The sequence below is a fragment of the Annulohypoxylon maeteangense genome (genome assembly GCF_022496945.1).
Source record: "Annulohypoxylon maeteangense strain CBS 123835 unplaced genomic scaffold GGS22scaffold_22, whole genome shotgun sequence".
Taxonomy (NCBI): domain Eukaryota; kingdom Fungi; phylum Ascomycota; class Sordariomycetes; order Xylariales; family Hypoxylaceae; genus Annulohypoxylon; species Annulohypoxylon maeteangense.
Window position 1 is genome coordinate 1 of NW_025953269.1, and position 19,982 is coordinate 19,982.

Sequence of the window (19,982 nt, forward strand, 5' to 3'; positions counted from 1 at the left end):
CTAACCCTAACCCTAACCCTAACCCTAACCCTAACCCTAACCCTAACCCTAACCCTAACCCTAACCCTAACCCTAACCCTAACCCTAACCCTAAGGTGCTTGTGCTTACATGTACATACCGAAATCCATGACAATCCACAAGGTTTTACTCCATACACGAGTCATAATGTCTTCACAATGGCGTTTCATTTATTCAAATTTCCCCCGCTAGCCCATCCCCAATCAGCTGGACATTATATTTGGAATCTATATTATGGGGCTATTCCATTTTGCTGATGGTAACACCCTTATCTGGTCCCAGTACGGAAACGTTTGAAAGGGCAGGAGGTTGGCGTTTTTTAGAGATGGAGAGGAAGTCTAAATGCGAGGAGGTATGCACTGGGAATAAATCAGTGGATTCGTATTGCCAGGACTTGATAAAGTGAAGACGCTTCGGTGGTGGCCCTAGTTCCTCTTGTCGTCGTTCCCGGTGGGGAACGCGAAGTCATCTTCATGATTGGGCGGCGGGTGAGCGTCCACGATATCCCATCGCCTATCATTTAGAATGACGGCCTCTCGTAACCTATTCAGCTCCTTGGAGGTTGCTGGGCCCTTTGCGGTCCTTTTTCGCCGTCTTCGCCATGCGAGCGTGCATCGAGACGGGGAGGAAGACCCAGATCCCGGCGCTCTTCACCGAATCGACAGCTCCGGTAACGTCGTTCAGGTCCTCCGTCGTGATCTTGAAGATGGGAGGCTCTGCTGGTCGATTCGGGTCTTCATCGCTTGCGCGAAAGGCTCTCTCTTCTATGTGGCGGAAGAGGCAGGATGTCCACGAAGCCACGTCCTTTCCCTCTCTTTTCAGGCGTCCCAGTACCTCTCGGTGGACTTGTACCACGGACCTCGAGCAGTCCCGCATCCCTTCTAGGAGCAGGTCGAGAAACCCGTCGGTGGTGTGGTTCTCCCACGGGATCGGCCCACGATAGTCCGTACGGAAGATCGCGATGTACAACAAGGCCAGTATCAGCCTTTTTGGCTGAAGGTTGAACGCGCTGTGGATAGCGAGATTGATGAGCCTTCCTCCTTCAAGCCTGCCCACCTGTGCTTTAGCCCTGGGTAAAGCAGCGCGTTTTTGGGCTGGAGCCTACGGACGCCTTCCCGGTAGAGGCCGTGGGGGCGTGCCCATCGCGGATTTAATGGCGGTCTCGGAGAACCTCTCCACGAAGTTTCGGAGGTTGTGGTCCGGGGCCTGCTTCGTGAGGACGAGATGGCCGTAGCTGCAGAGGACGTGCCACGCCCGGACGAGACGGAGGCGGAACCCGAGATCTGCGATCCCTATGCAGCTGATCGCTATGAGGCAAAGCCTGGTCGGTCGGGCAGCTTCCCCTACGTGAAGGGCGAGGGCGAGGTCGTGACCGCCTAGGGTGTACGACGCCCTGCCGAGGCACTCTCGCAGGCTGGTTAGGCAGAGGTCGTCGCAGAAGACCTTGGAGAAGTCGAGGTAGGCGGGAAGGATAATCTGGAAGGGCTTGAGGCCCTCCGCGACCGCCTCATCCTTCACTAAGCTTCTCCGGAGCCCCTCCATGATGGCAAGGCTCTTCAGCGGGCTGCCAGCGCCACCGCCGATCACGACCCGTAGGTCCTCGTTATCCTCGCCGCCCTCGTCAGCCGGGGGCGCTCCTCGAGGACGAGAAGGAACGCACGCTCCTCTCCCTCCAAATTGCCCACCGTCACGGTGGATGAAGTGGTTGGGTGTGGTGAAATGGGTGAGGTGGTTGTAAGTTCTGATATTGAACAGGTAGGGCAATGTGCGAGAATGCCCGCTGGTAGTAGAGAAAATAGAGTTAGAAAACGTGCTCTCTATGCTAGTCTTATTTTATGGAATGGATTGGATTGTGGAAGTAACCTCCCATGTTAGGAGTATCCCTTGATTTATAGTTTTATAGTGGTAACTTACACTTGATACACCTATCACAATTGGTAGATACTGCCTTTTGTGTAACCTTGTAACATACTACCTAGGCAGGTAGGTAGAGGGTTGTTTTTAATCTTTAGAAGTAGGAACCCCCGGGGCCAATACATGTAGCTGACCGCGAAGAAGAATCAGCGGGTAATTGGCGCCCTGTAACCAGAATAGTGTACCTCGGTATATTGTATATGGATACAATTGGCAAGTTGGGTAGATTTAGTCTTATAACCCACTTGACGTTGCAGTCCCCTGTAATTATGTGCAGCGGGTCGCGCCGAGCTCTGGGGTGAACAGGCGGGGTGCATCGAGGCGTGCATGAGGGTGCATGTAGGGTGCATATTAATGTGGGGTATATCATCCACGGAAGGGTTATAGCAGAAAATCAGCCCTACTAACAGCATATAGGGGCCTACAACTCTAAATTGCTACTGGATGTAGCTCGTCACCTACCCCTCTACCTACCCCCCTACCTAGTAGTAAGTACCTAGGTATGTATCTATGTACTACTCGTTAAGCAAGATATACCTTCTTCAAATTTATGAATTCACGAAATTCTTTTTTCTTCCTTAAGCCCTCTCTAATTCAAAATCGCGCGCGAACGAAAAATTACACAAGCACAATCGTCGTCGCCCCCGCCTATTCAGACCGTTTATTTATAATAATTCGGTTTTCAAGAATGAATTCTAAAGGTGGTAAGAGAGGAGAGGGGGAGCAAGGCTCCCAAGACCGCGAAGCTCGTGGCGGCCGTGATCTGCAGTTGGAGTCGGCCCTAGACGAGATCACGAGGCCTACGAGGCCTACCGGTCTCGAGGCTCCCCAATCGTACCACGAGGAAGACCAGAGAAGCCGAAGCCGTGGGACCACCCAAGATGGCCGCGGTGATGGTGGAGGTGAAGGTGGTGACGGTGGAAGCGGCCATCCCTCCGGCCTCCAAGACCGTGATGGCGAGCCCTCCCGTCCCGACCCAAGCGCTAGTTCTCGCGGCAGCTTTTTCAATGGCCAGTATGGCCGAGGTCGTGATGGTCGGCGATTTGATTACCGCCGAGGTTCTGGTTCTCGCGGTAGCCTCGATGGTCGTGGTGGTCGTGGTGGTCGTGGTGGTCGTGGCGGTCGTGGCGGCGGCTCCCAGGCCCTCACTCGAGCCGACCCTACATCCGAGCGTATAATCGCCTCAACGATGTCCGACGTCGACTTCAGTGTAAACCGCCAAGGTGCGGTGTCGGGGATGGAGGAGAGGCGCCAGGATTCGGCGCTGAACATCGCCGTCGCTCAAGGCGACTCAATGGTCTTGAAGTTCAGCGAGCCCAAAGTCCTAGAGGAAGGATTCGTGCCGACACGGAAAAGCTATAACCATGGCAAGACCCCTCCTAGCCACATCCTCGTCAACAAGATCAGCACCCAGAGGCGCAAGCTCGCGGGCGGTCGTCCGAAGAACCTCAAGGTTCTATTCCCGGAGCCCTCCCGGCAGGTGGACGAGGAAGCGCTGAGGCGGAAGGCGGACCTGAAGAGGCGCGTGAATAAGGCAAAGAGGGAACAAAACCGTCGCAGAAATGCCGACGAGAGAGAACGAGGACGTCCCGCTCCCGGCCCCTCCACCTTGCCCGCGTCCGTCTCTTCCTCCCTAGCCGCGCCCGACCCAGCACCCAACCGACCTACCAGCTCGCACTTTGACCAGCCCCCCCCCTATATAATCCGCACAAGGAGCCGTTGTCCTTCTTCGACCCGCCGGCGCCGGAGAAATGCGCCAACTGCGGCGAACCCGTTCACCGCCTGGAGGTGGTTCACGGTCCCGTGAACGCCGGCGGTATCGTGTCGGGCGGCGATAGAAAGTCCCCAGAAGATAGATGGGACAAGATCGACCACGCGATGGGCTACATCGGGTAGCGGGATAGGTCTTGTGCTGTGGGTGTTTTAACGTCCGGTAGGGAGGGAGAGATGGAGCTTCTTAGTATTAATTTTGCTTTTCTCTTTATAGTTATGTATGGGTATTAATAGAGTAGTTTCTTTCATCTCGTTCATTTAATATATCCATCCAAACTGATATTTCGTAACAAACGTAAGAGTTAGGCATATGGAAGTAATGTTAAGGTAAAATTATAATAAATCTGCATGTACCTATTCTAATCTTCATACACCGTGACAATCACACACCTGGCACTTATGCGATGCCAAACATGTAGGTACCTACCTACCTAGGTAGGCGGGTACGTAGTTGTTCATAGATGGCTCCGTATGAGCCAAGAAGCTATATTCAATGGCTAGCTACGAGAAGACCCGATTACTAGGTACCTAGGTACCTACCTAGTAAGTATGTAGTAAGTACAGACGATTCATGGATACCTATATAATAGGAAGCAGGTGTGTCTTCACAACAGGTAACGTTAGAGTTTATCAAAACCTTTTGAGATAAATTACAGTTTAGAGTTCGAACATTTAATATGAGGGAGTTTCAGGTATGCGCTAAATTTGTGGGAAGAATCATCGTATCTACCTGCAACGTCGATTCCTGTTCGAGAGTCACACACCACATGCTCGTGGCAGCTTCGATCTTAGGCGGTATCGGCGCCGATAGATATTAGGTGGGAAACGATGTTATTTGGAACGCAGTGCGGCGCTCTAGCTTACCGGTAGTAGATTGGAATATCCGGGGATGAGCACTAGGTATTATTTAGATGCCTTATTCCATACTACTACGGGTACTAGGTAGGTAGATAGAAGATACTAGTGCTGGCTACATACTAGGTAGGTTAGCTTGGTAGGTAGATAATTATCAGGAATAGTCACGTTTCTCAGTAAAACCTACGTCGAAACTCGAGCGTTGCCAATAGGTACACCTTTGCACGTACTAGCTGGATGGTATTGATCCGGTTACAGCATCCGAGGTACGTAGAAACGTCCATATGACGAGGCAGCGCGTACCTGCTATTTCGTACGTGGTCGATATAAGGTTCGAGGTAGTTTTTTGTGAGAGCGTATTCAACAATATGCTCGCGAAGAAGGTTCAACGCGATGCGCGATACGGTACTAGGTAACTCCTGACTCGCCGTCTCTGGCAGCTGCCAGACCACCGCCATAACTCTATTATATCTTGCTCGGTCGCCTAATAACTGACTCACCGGAAAATCACAGCCACCATTAGAAAAGTGTATGTAAAACCCTCTCTTCCCCCGTGGAAGCTCAGAAGAAAGACTTCCCTCCCACATCTTTCCCCTCGGTCTTGGGGCCTCCTAGCCTTTATCCAGAACCCATTCCTATCATCTCGTAGGCCTGCACGAGCCACGAAGGGCCTCGCCCCGATCCTGCTAGACCATTAGCTACTGTTACTCCTACAGACCAGACTTCTGACATCTCTAACTATGTACGCTCGTCTCGGACATCTCTAACGGAAGATCGTTTGGGGGATGGGGGAAGAACACGGGAGGTGGAATGGGTGAGGGAGATCCGAGGTTCTCATGCTATTCCAAGTATGGTATCTAATGGAGCTTGGCTTTGATTGTTTGGGCATGGTGGTTACCGGAGGGGTATAAATATCTCACGCTCTTATCAATAACGTAGGTAGGTAGATAACTAGATCAATACAAGTATCTGATATCGCCAGTATATATCGGCACATTCAACATCTGTCATAGATATTACTCGTGAATGTTTGCATCTTCCCACCACGTCTCCCACTGCATCTTCCCTCAGCATCTCTCTACCTAATCCATCTATCCTAATCGACCATGGCTACAACTTTGGATCGTAAGGTTGCCTTATCATATACCTACCTAGTATATACGTCTGTACACCGTTCACGCCAACGTGTCGTGGACGACCAGCGCGGTATATATCTGACAAGCCACGATCCATGTGCCAACTCATCCTCTAGGTACCTAGTAGTAGATATTTGCTCCGATCCGCTGACCGTAACTCCGGATGTTAGTACGATGGTGACGAGGCGGTGCGGTTCAGATTGGATAGATAAGCGTTTCGCTAGCCTCATATGAAGATGCACTTCTGTTTATTAATCGAGATGCCAGATCAATTCAAGTGATTTATTCGTACAAGAAATGTCGTACAATAGTGCGCGGCGTTAGCTCGCAGCATAGATCAACCAATCAGAATCGTCATGCCGGATAAATATTTCCTAATATAGTAATTGTCTATCAGGGCTTTGACGCTGTACTCACCCAGTACATAGGGCCTAGGTACGCTGTAAGGTAAGTGACGGCGGGGACGATAGCGCGTCGGAATATACGCCCTGCGCTATAGGTGCTAGCGTTTGAGAGGTATTTAATTCCGCCCCGCAGGCTTACTCCTCCAAAGCTCTGACCTCGCAGGCGACGCTTATGAAGATTAGCGGTAGCTCGTCGTTGCGCTTCCCTTCTATTTAATATTATCTAATACTATCAGTATAACCCTACGCGAGAATATCTGCGGGGACCAAGGCCGCCCGTCCTCGACATATACGCCCTTTCGAGATTCGTACGGTATTCTTCGATGATCGAGACGCTCACTCTTCGCGTATAATCCCTGCTCTCCGAAGAGACGGAAGATGCGATACGCCAGCTAGCGTCCGGACTCGGCGAGTTTGCTTCGAGGGTCGAGGGTATGATCAATCTGCGGGAATTTTCCCTTTTCTTGCTTTCCAAGGTGCCTTCGAGTCGGTGGGTGCCTGATCTGTCTATCGCCACCATTCTCGACAACCTACCCCCAGAGTTGGAAGAGTCTAGTGCTCGACGCCAGGTATATGGTATGGTCGACGAAGCTCGCCGCCACCTTGGCAAACGATCGGCGAATTTTTGAGAGCTCGAGAAACACCCTCCGGCTCGAAAAATTGTGGATTATGGATGCGGATGCGTCTCCCGTTGCGGATTCCTACCTAGTACTCCGCGTTTCACGCGTTCATACGTCGCGACGTGCTTGCGAGAAAGAGCCAATTTCTTCCGTATAGGAACGTCAGGCTCTATGAATTCAACAATGAGAGGGCATATTCGTTCATATGTCAGAGGGAGAGGAGGGCTAAGTTCTCGTATAAACGATAGGTGGTGTCTGCATGGATAGAGACGATCGACGAAGCTCAAATGCAAGTGGCGGAAATCTCTCGGACGCGTCGCATCTCTTTAGATAAACCCGCTGCGCGCATGGCCGACGGATTGTACGAACCCCTGGCGGATGGACTCGCGTGATAGGTTATTTTCTACAGAGATTAGGACAACGATTGTAATTTAATATCATCGTAAACTATTGCCAATAGATTTTGTGATTCTCGCACGAAAATACAATGTAGGTACCTGATTAAACGTTGAACCCTTATTCATTAAGTACCTAGGTACCTATGTACCTACCTAGTAGTTGAGTGGCCGAGTATTTAGGTAGCGAATTGATTTTCATAGCTAGCCCTAAAGTGATTTTTAGGGGTTTTCCTGGGGAGACCCCACTACCCCTCCCCCACTATACCATGTATCTCCAGGGCTCCAGTCAAAAGCCCCTCAAAATACAGGGCGCTTAGGGGCCTCTTAGGGGTTACTGTGCTAATCTTCTAGCCCTGGAGGGCTTTGGCACATCCATGGATGCATTAGTATAATGATGACCTTCAATCAACCATTTATGTGTTCATCTCATAATTACCTACGTACCTAACATGTAACATATATAGATCTATTTTTATCTCACTGATAGGCTAAGAAATAAGAGACCTATAATGAGCAGCATATTTAGCAGAAAGAATAGAGAATATTTACAGGTAATAGGTACCTTAAGTTTCTAGATGTCACCTCCACTAATCCAAACCGATCAACGGTCAATCGGAGCCGGACGTATTTCGTACGACCCACTAATGCCGACATCCATTCAGGCAAATTCCCCGACCTTCCCAATTCATTGATCAGTTACTGTAGATGACATTATAATTACTGGTAACTACCTACCTGTCTAGTGGGAATTATGAGTGTAGATGCCAACGTACACTGGACAATGTTCTGGTTCGTTAAAGAAAACGTGGATGATGTAGACATCGACTTACCAAGCCCAGATACAAAATAACTTCAAGTCATAGTAAATTCCACTGTTGAACTCTCCAACCCATTCTACTCCTATCAAGCTTCCTAATAGTTTTAATACGATAAATCAATGTTATAAGTAGTAATCGCTGTTAAGCAAACAGTCATCGTGAATATTCTTTCATCATGCGTTAAAAGACGTTACGTAGCTCGTAAATATATTCATAGGCAATTCCAAGATGTTCACTCATACTACCTAGTAGCTTAGAGGTCTTATTCATAGAGTTACAAAGACGCCGGCCTATGATGTTTCGACGATGCTCTGAGTGATGATATGCCTAAATGGTTCAAATCCCTAAAGAGCTCCCTGTAATCCATGGAAAGGCCGTCAACAATACCTATGCTTACCTACCGAGGTAGGTACCCGGTATCCATTTACTCGCCGTGAGGTCTACCCGTCGATTTGTTTGAGCATGTTGTCGCCGTTTTCCACTTTTTAAGAAATTAAAAATTTTAGGCCCTTGCTTTTGGTAAGCTTAAACTTCCTTTCACTGTAGCCTTGACTTCAAATTCCAACAATCTACACATACAAGTCAGTTATGCTTTTACAGACCAGTCTCGAGATTAATACGTTTTCTTATAACGATGACTGAACACACCCACCCTTTAGTCAACCTCGCCCAGGTGATCCTGACACCCCCATTTGATTGGGTTCGAGACGAAGTACCCCCTCGGTCCCAAGCAGATGCCTCTATGAGGATTCGGGCTTGCCAAATTATAGTTAAGAGGGCTATAGTAATTACTCCCGATATCCTGTTAATATATCGAGTTGTTTCGAAGACCGCTGACTAGTCCCCCGTGTTTTAAGGAAATCTCTCGATCTCACGACCTCCGCGCACACCTCGAGTATCTAGGTCGTATCTCTACTATGATGCTAGCTCTCCATTCTACTATTACAGATTACTACCTCGACCCTCAGACGGACAGACTTGTCGGCACGAGATTGCTCCTTGATGTCGGGCATCTGATGGTGATTTCCGATCGATTGGCAAGAGAGGTCATCGCTAGGCGGGCTTTTAATGAAGAGGAACAGGATATAGAACAAGATTCGGTCTGGGACCTGACCAGGGACCTGACCAGGGACGAGGGTTATATTAGCGAAGAATAGGGATTATGGGGATTTAATACCCAGCATGGTGATGAGTAGGCGAGCCTACTAAATACCTAATAGCTAGAGTTGATCGTGGAATATTACGTGCCTACTTAGGTAGGTGCCAGTACACGCAAGGTCTTGTAATTCGACGTAAATTGCGTTGACCAAGGAAATTTAATCACCATACCTAGGTACTGAGTAAGCAGCGCTGCGAGTGCTCATTCATACCAAGCCCCTTGTGTTCATGTTGATGCCCATAATCCCGCTATGACGTCTCCCGTATCCTCAATCTTTTACCAGTCGAGAAGCGCATTAAATTCGGTCAGAACGTACCCAAATCGTACCTATAGAGTACCTACTAGGTAGTAACCTAAAGTTTCTATCATGGACCAAAGACTGGTATGTTCTTTCCCGTATATGTCCAGACGAGGAGTAGTTGTGTTATATTATATACCTGCCTATATACTGGATACTATGTAGGTAGGTAGGTAGGTCTAGGTACTGTGTATCCTAGCACATAACAGGTAGGTAGCGTGCCTATCATCCGTACGGATACCTACTAGGTACCTAGGTAATTATACCAGACTGGTTCATTATCGAACAACTTTAGGCCACCCAGAGCTAAAGTCAAGCTTATTCCAACCGAATCGGAATTCGTTAGCAGGTGTCTTCGTTTTAACATCGTACGGCACTGTCGATGTTTTGGTTAGCTTGTTAACATGATCAACTGTGTTACCGATGATGCTCACCGTAATGGTAGTAGATGATTGGCCCCCCCGCTTCGTCGTCGACGAGCACTCCCTGTCCACCGGGAGCCCAGATATTGTTATGAGAGCCGAGGATTTCCTTGCCGCCGCTTTTCTTCGCGCAGTCGACACCTTTATCGTCGACGTAGCCGCTCCGAGGCTGCTTGGAACGGCATACCATCACCTTGTACACGTCACCCCTGTCGACCCAGCTGCCGTCCGGTTGCTTGCAGCATCGGCCCGACGAGAAGAACATGTAATACCACTCTTTCCACTTAAAGATGTAGCTGGCTTCGGTGGGACCGGTCCCGAACGCCTTCGTCTGGTTGTTGGCCAGCTGCTTGATGTCGCCGTTCGCGCCGTCGGCTATCTTAGTTGGCGGGTCCGCGAGTGGGAGCTGGAATATGCCCTGCTGGTACGAGCCGAAAGAGAGGAGATTCTGGCGCTTCCCGCCGTCGTCTATGGTGAGAAGGGCGGCGTCGAGAATGTTGTACTTCTTCGCCCAGTCGACTATACCAAGATGAGTCGATAATTAGTTGTTTACTCTGCAGGCAAGAGACTAGCTCATTTAATGCCTCTCATGAGTGATCACTATCAGACGATCATAGAGGATACTAGTTACTGGAATTTGGGGGAGAGAACTCTGGTTGTCACGTACTGTTGAGGCGGCCGTGCTGCGTCCAGCTCCCTATCTCGAGCGTCTTGGAGGAGGCCGCGAGGATGCTGGAGTTATGGTTCCACTGGTGGATGGCGGGGTCGGTGACTCCGACGGTCGAGTAGTCGAATTCGTGGTTATTGATGTAGAGATAGTACGTGTCGCCGACCTGATGTATCGAAGGGGCGCCGCCGTATTCGCGAAGCTTTGCGGTCCCTTCGTGTTTCCAAGGGCCGTATAGGGAATCGGCCGTCCAGACGCTGCCGTTCTTGGCTGTGGTATACATGAACAGCTTTTTATCAGATGCGCGTCGGATCAAGGCCGGATCTAGGGTCTGCGCTATCGGGTTATTTGGAATGGTTCCTTTGATGGTTTCGGGTGCCGGCCATCCATCTTGGCCGGAGACGGTCCCCGTTAAGATGCTAAGGGCGAGTCCCATTGCGAGATGGAGCAGGTCCCGGGCGAGACGCATTGTGCCGACAGGACGCGATGCCAGAGTCCAGGTTTGATGATGTAGTATGTATAACCCTATGTAGACCCTTATTGATATTTATAAATCCGTATGCCTTGTATGTCTCCAGATAGATACCTAGTATGGTCAAATAGGACTAGGCCGGTGTTAAGTTTTCGTAACAATGAATTCGTAAATCGTACTGCAGATTAATTCGTACTGCGAGGTTGTGCCTTATGAATGAGAAATTGAGGTATCATTAACACGGTGACATTATTCAAATTCGGCTCGGCAGACACCTAGGTAAGCTACCTACGGAACTGAAGATTCGTCCCATAGCCAAAATTTAAACAAATTAAATGGATAAAAATAGCATCTTCGTTCCTTCATTTCATTTGGCTGCTTTGGTATGGCTTGTACGAAGGAGGTTGAGTCGTCGAAGATCGGAGGCTTATGCGGCGCAGCTATCCCCTGCGTGAGCGGATTCCCAGTACCGTGGCCTTGGCTGTTCCACCGTGACTTCATAATATGAATCAGCGAGAATCGGGTAATCATTTAGTATGAAGTCGTAAAAGCTAGCCAGTCTAGGTAGGGTATTTCAGCCTTACAGACAAGGATAGATCTAGTCTCGCGTCGATCGTCCACCTTCGTAGGTCCTCGTTCGGTCGTCGGTGTGGCATAGCTCTGATTGGACGAAGCAGTGCCGAGATACCTTCAACTAGCGGAGCTGGGGTTCCACGTTTGACACGTCTACGTTGTAGGTATTTAGACTAACGTTAGGTAATAAAGGCGTAGTCGATCCTAGAGGCTAGAATTCTGTGGATTAGCTTGCGACAGTGGATCATAATCCAAGTCAATTAGCTTGAAGACCAAAGAAGTTCAACTTGCCCAAGTCGGATACGGGGAAATTCGTGACTATTTAGCTAGAATCTACTATCCCATCTCGTATCCTCTGGTTACCTAAAAGATCCATTACTTCTCGTTAGTTAAAACGCCTATGGTAGAGTTACCAAACCGGGAATTATAGGGTTCAAGTTGCACAGTCTTAAACAGTGTTACTTGCACGTGCCTCGTTGATTCTGATCCGACGTACCTTTCTAAGTCGAAGAAATAAATTCACAGGTCGAATGACCATAAGCATTAATCTAAACTGTATCACACACCCCGTCATATCATGATCAATCTAACATTGAATCTGATACCACTTGAGCCTAATGAGTGGTTGGATAGGTAGGACGAAGCGTTCTGGGTGAAATCTACGACGACTACATGGATGATCGATTCGCACCCGTCTATCCCCATCCTATCACAATTATCACCATTTCATTGATATGACTTACTTTTAGTCTCCATTTAATGAATGACGCCCCGTCAATTTAAGACATAAAAGCGGTCAAGACTTCGCATCACCATGATGAGTCAGCAGATACATGCCGCAAGCTTAATATTATGTGAGTGAGATGCTGTATCTCAAAGCCAGCAGGTGTACAATATAGCTTGGTTTAACTCATAGGTAGGTACCTAATTTAATCATCAGTCATTGTATCCGCTTCAGCTGATCATTTAGCCACGAGAAATCAACTCGTAGTGGCCCCTTACCGACAAGATCTCCTCGTATTGGCTTTCAGGGGCGTTTTCTATCAATGACTAATCAATCTCAACACTTGATTCCACGCCAGAAGATGGTTTTTCCCTTCTTTTATACTTGCAAGATGATAATCGGTAAGTAAGGAGACATCTCAGACGTCCACGGCTGTCGTAGGCAACTCATCACTTCATTTCGTCATAAGCCAAGCATGACTACTTGGACATACACCTATAAAACAAGGGTGACTCTACCGGGGTGCTTCAACTCATAGCACCCAATTAATGGAATGCATGGCGTTTATATTACATACGTCCTTCAGATTGAATACAGTCTTGTACTATCGTCTTATCCCATTCGAATTTATTTTCTTAGGTACATTCTTAAGACAACGGCAAACTTAGGGTGTAGCATGACAAGATCGAGGAGCCATATTTCCATCTATAAATGGAGTTATTGCACTAAAACAATGGTGACGGACTGGTTTCGCGGGCTTATCCGATGACGGTTTATTTAGACCGTCATTCGCATGGAACTAGCAAACTTTAACATGCCCTCTCGTACTTTGTTATCGTTCCCGCACGCTCTTATCATTACCATACTCCCATATCCTCATATGTCCTCCCACATGATTCATCCTACACAGGAGACTCATTTATATCTAGATCCTTGTCTAGGTACCTACCTTGAACGACACTAATTCCACGATCCTAGGTGATCCGACTCGAACATTGCATAAACATAGGTATATATGCAATTTTCTTTCATCAGACTTTTTTAGACGGAGATTTTACTCGTCCTACCTACCTAGTTTAAAGGTAACGTCATAAAGATCCGTCGAAGCTAGGCATTAGGTAGGCATTAGTAGGTATATATCGTCTTCTGAGACCTCATGGAAAACTTTAAAACGACTGCAGATGCGCCAAGTCCTCGGCTAGCTCGGAACTATCGACATCTTGCAATACGGGAATAATTACATGGATCATAGGTGTATTGATGATTTTAGTGTTTGGGACCTTTTCAACTTCATCCCATATGGTCTGCCTCGACAGTTAATGTATTGGTTGTTGACTGGATCAAAGCCTTATGGTCAGTACTGTCTAGGATACCAACTAGATCCTCAGAAACCCCTTCCTAATTCTATAATTATTTCCTTTTAGGGGACAGGTATTACGCGGGTTTACCGTATCCCCGTGCATCATGTCCTCATGCGCGCCTAGTAGGTACCTAGGCACTGGTTAGGCGCTGGGTAACTCTATAATCCAGTGCCTAAGGAGTAGCTGTCCAACTGCTAAACGACGATTATCTATGCCTCGACCTTCGGGACCGTGTATTATCAAATCCTACGTACCTAACCTACCTAGGTACCTAGCTACTAGATAGCTAGTGTGACGATCTGATAACTGCAGTTCAAGTATAATGTACGATTCAGTCAGCCAGGGGTCGACTAACGTTAAATACGAGTTTCGCATAATACGTACATCATCTCTTCGCCTGAGCTGCGTCAGTATATGGATCACCAAGCTTTCGAAATCTAACACTACGTCGCAGGATATATCCTAATATACCTACTATTCACGCACTAGAAAATATGATCTATGTTTTCACAAGGATTCCTGACATTCCAGGTTCATACTAGGCAATAACATCACGATTCTTGGACTAGTTTACTACCTAGTAGACCCCCATAATCATGGCTGTTCTGGTAAACTTAATGCCAATTCCCTGAGATGGGTTAGCCGCATCGTGATGTATCTGCAAGATGATAAGCCATAACGTAGTTGGATTCCTTGTATATGCTTCAAATATTCTATCCTATGCTGCAGATGGCTGATGGATGACGTTGTATCCCTTTCGATTCTCTCCTCAGCGAATCGAAAACAAGTTTCCGTAAGTTTATCCGGGCAAGGTTTCCTTGCTCGAGAGGCGGAAATATAAGCTGTATCGCGTCTCTGTCCCTCGATATGGATTTATTTCATCTCCAGTCTGTCGTTTTCGGGGCCAGCTTCGTACACCTGACCCTAAGGAATTTAAACTATCTTGAGCGTTTGGTTGAAAAAAGGCCACCAAAATGATATACAAGAGCAAGGCACTTATCATATCGTCCGTCGTCGGCGGCGCATACTCCCTCGTGGCGCGTCAGGGCGGGTGCGATTTCACTCTTTCTACTAATGGCTCGTTCGTTGGCCAGATCGGACAATACAGCAGCGGTCAGACTAACGCCGGGATCAACGGATCCAACGGTGCGGTGTCGGGCTTCGTTCTGAACGGGAACACCTTATCTGACTCTACGGGCCGCGGTTGTTGGTGGACGCCGCCGACTACCGTACTTCAATGCGACGTTGATTCGGTGCCCCAGCCCGGATTTGCTATCGGCTGCAATGGGGAGGTGACGTTTAATGGCCAGTCTACATTCTGGGTGTGTCAGACCGGAGTGCAAGACGTGGTCATGGTATATCTTTCTCCTGGCGGGAGCAACTGCAGCGAGATTACTTTGACGGCGAGCGGATGCTATCCTTCGTCGTGCAGTTCGACATCTGTAGCTTCGGGAACTACCGTGACCGAGACGACTACGGTTACGGGCGCCGGCTCAACACATCCCGCAGGAACCGTAACGGCCCCCGGGAGCACTCAGACGGTTATGACAACGATCACAACCGGCCAGGGTACCGTTCCTGCAGGGTCCAACACTCCGAGCACGCAAACCGTAACCATTACAGGATCAGGTGGCACCAGTATCTCTACCGTCACTATCACCCAATCAGGCGGCACTAGCATTTCAACTGTGACTGTCACCGAGTCGGGCGGCACTGGGGTCTCTACTGTCACCGTTACCGAGTCAGGACGTACTAGTATGTCGACCGTCACTGTCACGGAGTCGGGAACTGCTGGTATGACTACTATGACCGTTACCGAATCAGGTGGTACTGGTACCTCCACTGTTACTGTAACCGAGTCGGGGATGACTAGCACGTTTACAATAACCACCACCAGTGTTTCTACGGTCAATGTGTGCACGGGACAGACAACCGTGCCGGGAACGACTTTGGTGACTACGGTGCCAGGGACCACAGCACCAGGAACAACAGCCCCTGGAACAAGTCCTGGTACCACCCCAGTAACGACCCCGACCACGCCGATATATTCAACCAGCACTACTGTGCCGGTGACATCACCCGCGACGACTATTCCGGAAACCCCCACGATTCCAGTGTCTCCACCAGCGACAAGTCCAGAAACGACTCCGGAGACACCCACGGTCCCTGCCACGACGCCGGTAACATCTCCAACTGAAAGTTCCCCGGTCACGTACCCTACAACGTCTGCTTCCACGCCGAGCACGACTCCGGAGATACCAACCACGCCTCCAGCCACACCTACTACACCAGTGACTACTCCAGTGACCACCCCGGAAACAACCCCAGCTACAACTCCAGGAACGCCTACAACGACTACGGTGACGACCCCGGCGTCGACAACCCCGGAGACTACGCCGCAAACCCCCACGACTTCTATTCCCCCGGGAACGCCGATAACAAGTTACCCCGGAACCACGACGAGCGAAACCGAATCGACCGTCTACAGCTCTACGACGGAGACGATTCCCGAATGCTCATCTGAAACGACACCCTGCCCGGGACATTCTACTCCGGCTACTCCGACGTATCCCACAACCACACCCGCTATCAACACCACCACTCCAGCGACGCCTACTACGCCGCCTGTCGAGACAACCCCCACAACCTATCCGGGCACGACCACAACGGAGGTTGAAACCACGACAACCACGAGCTCGTGCGAGACGAGCGAGACCACGACTAGCGAGTCTACTACCAGCGTGTCTACTACCAGCGTGTCCACTACCAGCGTGTCCACTACCAGCGTGTCCACCACCAGCATTTCCACTACGCCGACGTACCCTGGGACGACGACAACGGAAGTTGAAACCACAACCACGACGAGCTCGTGCGAGACTAGCGAAACAACAGCTACTTCGTCAACCGGATATGGTACCACATCGAGTGGAGCCTCTAGCACGAGCGCGTCTGATTTCGGGCCACCCACGCCTAGCATCCCTCCTTCTGGGCCTCCTGAAATGCCGCCTCCCGCCCCAACGGGATCCGAGTCTGGTCCCCCCGCAGGTCCTACCGAAAGTCCACCGCCTGCGCCGACATCCAGTTCTGTCGGCGGCGAAGAGTGGTCTCACAGCGGCGATCATGCCGGCTCTGCCTGGTTAGGGGCAGAAGCGGGAGCAAGCGAGCACGGGAACCCTCACTCCCAAAGCTCGAACTGGAAAGCCAGGAAGAACCGTCGCCAATCCCCTTCCCAATCCTGTCCTGGTAACCTCCCCGGGTCTTGGGAAGCGCCAGCCCTGATTCTACCCCTCGACGCTGCAAACCCAAGCACGGCCCTCGAGCCAACTACCTACGGCAAAGTGTCGTCTACCGTATCCACGGTCTTCCGCTTCGACATCCCGTCCGTCGACAACGTCAAGAGCTGCCAACTCGTGTTCCTTCTGCCAGACCGGTTGAACGGGACAGAGCCCGCGCTGAATATGACAGGATCGGGTGATCTGGCGTTCGCGAGGCTGGGTGGACGCGTCGACGAAGACACGACGCTAGATAACCTCGTCGATGCCGTGTGGAGCTACAACCTGTTAACCGTCGAGGCAGACGGCGCGTACACGGTCGATACGTTCGCCTGTGCGGGCGGCGAGGACGTAGCCGTCGAGCTGGCTAACGTGGTCGGCGGCGACACCGAACTCAGCTTCTTCGAGGACTGGGCGGGTGGTGAGTGCCCGATTGGGCTGTACTTGCTTACTTCCGACGAGACGGACTTGTAGGTGTCTTCGTTCACTTGTCGACCTAATAGGTGATAGGCAGGTGCCTACCTAGGAACCTACCTACCTAGGTACCTAGTAAGTAGATACTCATCTAGGTACCTAGGCATTGAGGAAGAAAAGGACAAGTAAATTAAAATAGGAAGAAATGGATAGGATATTTCTGCGGAATTTGATTAGCAGCCTCCTAATGACGATATCTCATTTATGTACGAGCATATGAGATATGGATGAGGCTTGAATTGTATGAATGAGTTCGAGGAGGTAATAGGAATAGCAATACGTAGCCGTCCTTACCTTCTAGGTAGTTATATATCTCTTTTGTCACCTAGTTTCTTTCTGGGTACGTGAAGTCGAATGCTGATGATATCGCTTCGCCTCTTAACCTTCTTACAAAATCAAAAAAAAAAATCACCTCCCCTTCCATCTCAACCTCCCCACCCAATCAACCCACCTCTTCACCCCCTCCTCCTCCATCAACAACTCCACTGTATAATATTTCCGCGCCAACTCCTCATGCCCCGCGAACCGATGCACGAATCGATGACACGCGCCGCACAGCCACGCCACGTTCTGCAAATCTTCCTCTCGATGCCAACCGCGCCTTACCGCTTTCGCATGGACGTATCGCGGTATCAAATGATGGTACGAAAGATTAATCCAATCCCTACCACACAATTCGCAACCCTCCGCTTCTCTCAATGTTGCGCGCGGGGCTGGAGGCGGCGTAGATAGGGAGGTAAGATAGGAAGTCAAGATCGGAGCGAGGAACTCGTCGACGCCCTGGGTGGGCTCACTGGTTATCGCGTACGCGGACAGGGAGTCGGCGACGGAGGGGTCGAGGGAGGGGAGCAGTAGCGGGGTGTCGAAGCCAGTCAATGGAAGGGCGTACCGCGATTGTAGATCCGTATCTTTGACGTAAGAGTAGTAGTCGAGGGTTTTGAGCTCGGCAGGGAGCGCGGGGAATGTTTCGGCTGCGATGTAATCTGCGAAGTCGGCGAGGGAATCTGCGTTGCTGAGGTCTGGATCTGCTTCTACTTCTGCTTCTATTTGTGCCTTTGCTTCCGTCTGTGCCTTTGCATCTACTCCTAGGTGTGGTGTTGTCGTGGCGTTTCTGCTTTGTACTGGCGATCCGGTGGAATGCTTTTTCGATCTGAACTTTCGCTTCGTTTTTGGTTCTGGTTGTGAGATCTTCTCTATGAGCGCTGTCGAGAGACAATCTCGGAATATCTCGTAGTTCCTCTGTTGGTCCTCTGGTATCGTCATCATCTTATTGGCCTATGATACATGGAATATCCAATGATTTGAACCAATTCTGTTAGATTTAGAATAAACATAGATAATTGGTGTCGTGGACAAGGCCTTGAATTCATAGATTGAAGATACTGCTTTATGTTAGGTTATCAATACAATTAAATGGTACTAAGTAGGCTGCTAGGTAGGTGCCTACCTCCTAGGTACTAGATAAGTTACCAAGTACCCGGATAAGTCAGCACAGCATCAGTATAGGTACCTACCTACTAACATAGGATCCTATCCGAAGCTATTCAGAATGCTTTAGACGACGCCTTAGCGGGTAACTACCCCAATTTAGCATTCAGCTACCCCGCATGATTAGCGACAGCGGACAATGACAAATCGCTTGATTCCTCATCGCGTTAAAGTAGGGGGAGATATGGGGATGCCCCCCTAAATATCCCCTAAATATCCACTAATCCCCTCTAATTCTTCCCGGTTGACTCACTTACCGTCTTGAAGCTTCAGTATCGAAAGCGGGTACAAGCTAGACGGGATCTGGCCATGGCGCCTAAGACGATTATCGCATTTGATCTTTACGGGACTCTATTGTCCACCGAATCGATCGCCGACGAGCTAGCAAAGATTTACGGCCAAGATCAGGCAAAGTCTTTAGCTGCGTTATGGCGACGGTATCAGCTGGAATACACGTGGCGGATTAACAGCATGGGTATGGCCTAGCCCTGGTGATTATCCATGGATGTTAATCTATTTTCGAATATTCTTGAACATTTTCTTCTAATAAGACGATCTAGGAGAATACAAAACATTCGGCGAGATAACACGAAATGCTCTACATCACGCCGTAGCGGAACATGGTCTCACGCTAGCTCCGGAAAACACAGATGCTCTCATGAGATCGTATGATGCGTTACACGTCTTTCCAGAAATACCTTCCGCGTTGAAGCTTCTGGAAGAAAATGGCGATTCGGTCGAAGCTTACGTCTTCTCAAACGGCACCGGAGAGATGGTGGGAAACTCGATCAAAACATCGCCGGATCTAGGACCTCACTCTGGAAGATTCAAATCGCTAATCACCGTTGATGATATCAAGTGTTTTAAGCCGGACAGGAGAAGCTATAACCATCTTCTCGAACATGTCGGAAAACAAGAGGACAAGGGTGACGTCTGGCTTGTAAGCGCCAATCCATTTGATATCGTCGGCGCGAGGGCCGCAGGGTTGAAAGCGAGTTTCATCGATAGATCCGGCAAAGGTTGGATAGATCGGTTAGATGAGAAGCGTGCCCCGTCAGTGATAGCATCAGGTGTCGACGAAGCGATCAAGTTGATTTTGAACTATTAAATTGTCATGACGCATATATCGTAGGTA

The 19,982-nt window shown here is 49.5% G+C and overlaps 6 protein-coding genes across 6 annotated transcripts; 3 read left to right on the forward strand and 3 right to left on the reverse strand.

Moving 5' to 3' along the window:
* Window positions 1-142: 142 nt before the first annotated feature.
* GGS22DRAFT_197210 (uncharacterized protein) lies at window positions 143-2,346 on the reverse strand (the record flags this gene model as incomplete). Its single annotated transcript, XM_047965948.1, has 3 exons — window positions 143-1,067; window positions 1,125-1,799; window positions 2,342-2,346. 3 exons carry the CDS (start codon window positions 2,344-2,346, stop codon window positions 563-565), a joined length of 1,185 nt encoding a protein of 394 aa, XP_047814675.1. The 3' UTR covers window positions 143-562.
* A 14-nt stretch (window positions 2,347-2,360) lies between these two features.
* Window positions 2,361-4,033, forward strand: GGS22DRAFT_173586 (uncharacterized protein). The gene has a single exon (XM_047962946.1). It carries the CDS (start codon window positions 2,484-2,486, stop codon window positions 3,738-3,740), a length of 1,257 nt encoding a protein of 418 aa, XP_047814676.1. The 5' UTR covers window positions 2,361-2,483; the 3' UTR covers window positions 3,741-4,033.
* A 5,639-nt stretch (window positions 4,034-9,672) lies between these two features.
* GGS22DRAFT_197212 (glycoside hydrolase family 43 protein) lies at window positions 9,673-10,952 on the reverse strand (the record flags this gene model as incomplete). The annotated part of the gene is made up of 3 exons (XM_047965949.1): window positions 9,673-9,770; window positions 9,829-10,335; window positions 10,484-10,952. 3 exons carry the CDS (start codon window positions 10,950-10,952, stop codon window positions 9,673-9,675), a joined length of 1,074 nt encoding a protein of 357 aa, XP_047814677.1.
* Window positions 10,953-14,200: 3,248 nt separating this feature from the next.
* GGS22DRAFT_173589 (ubiquitin 3 binding protein But2 C-terminal domain-containing protein) lies at window positions 14,201-17,509 on the forward strand. The gene is made up of 5 exons (XM_047962947.1): window positions 14,201-14,567; window positions 14,600-16,856; window positions 16,887-17,108; window positions 17,139-17,260; window positions 17,294-17,509. Exons 1-5 carry the CDS (start codon window positions 14,481-14,483, stop codon window positions 17,357-17,359), a joined length of 2,754 nt encoding a protein of 917 aa, XP_047814678.1. The 5' UTR covers window positions 14,201-14,480; the 3' UTR covers window positions 17,360-17,509.
* Window positions 17,510-17,521: 12 nt separating this feature from the next.
* GGS22DRAFT_173591 (uncharacterized protein) lies at window positions 17,522-18,751 on the reverse strand. The gene has a single exon (XM_047962948.1). It carries the CDS (start codon window positions 18,623-18,625, stop codon window positions 17,768-17,770), a length of 858 nt encoding a protein of 285 aa, XP_047814679.1. The 5' UTR covers window positions 18,626-18,751; the 3' UTR covers window positions 17,522-17,767.
* A 405-nt stretch (window positions 18,752-19,156) lies between these two features.
* On the forward strand, window positions 19,157-19,955 carry GGS22DRAFT_192683 (haloacid dehalogenase; the record flags this gene model as incomplete). Its single annotated transcript, XM_047965298.1, has 2 exons — window positions 19,157-19,322; window positions 19,408-19,955. 2 exons carry the CDS (start codon window positions 19,157-19,159, stop codon window positions 19,953-19,955), a joined length of 714 nt encoding a protein of 237 aa, XP_047814680.1.
* Window positions 19,956-19,982: the final 27 nt, after the last annotated feature.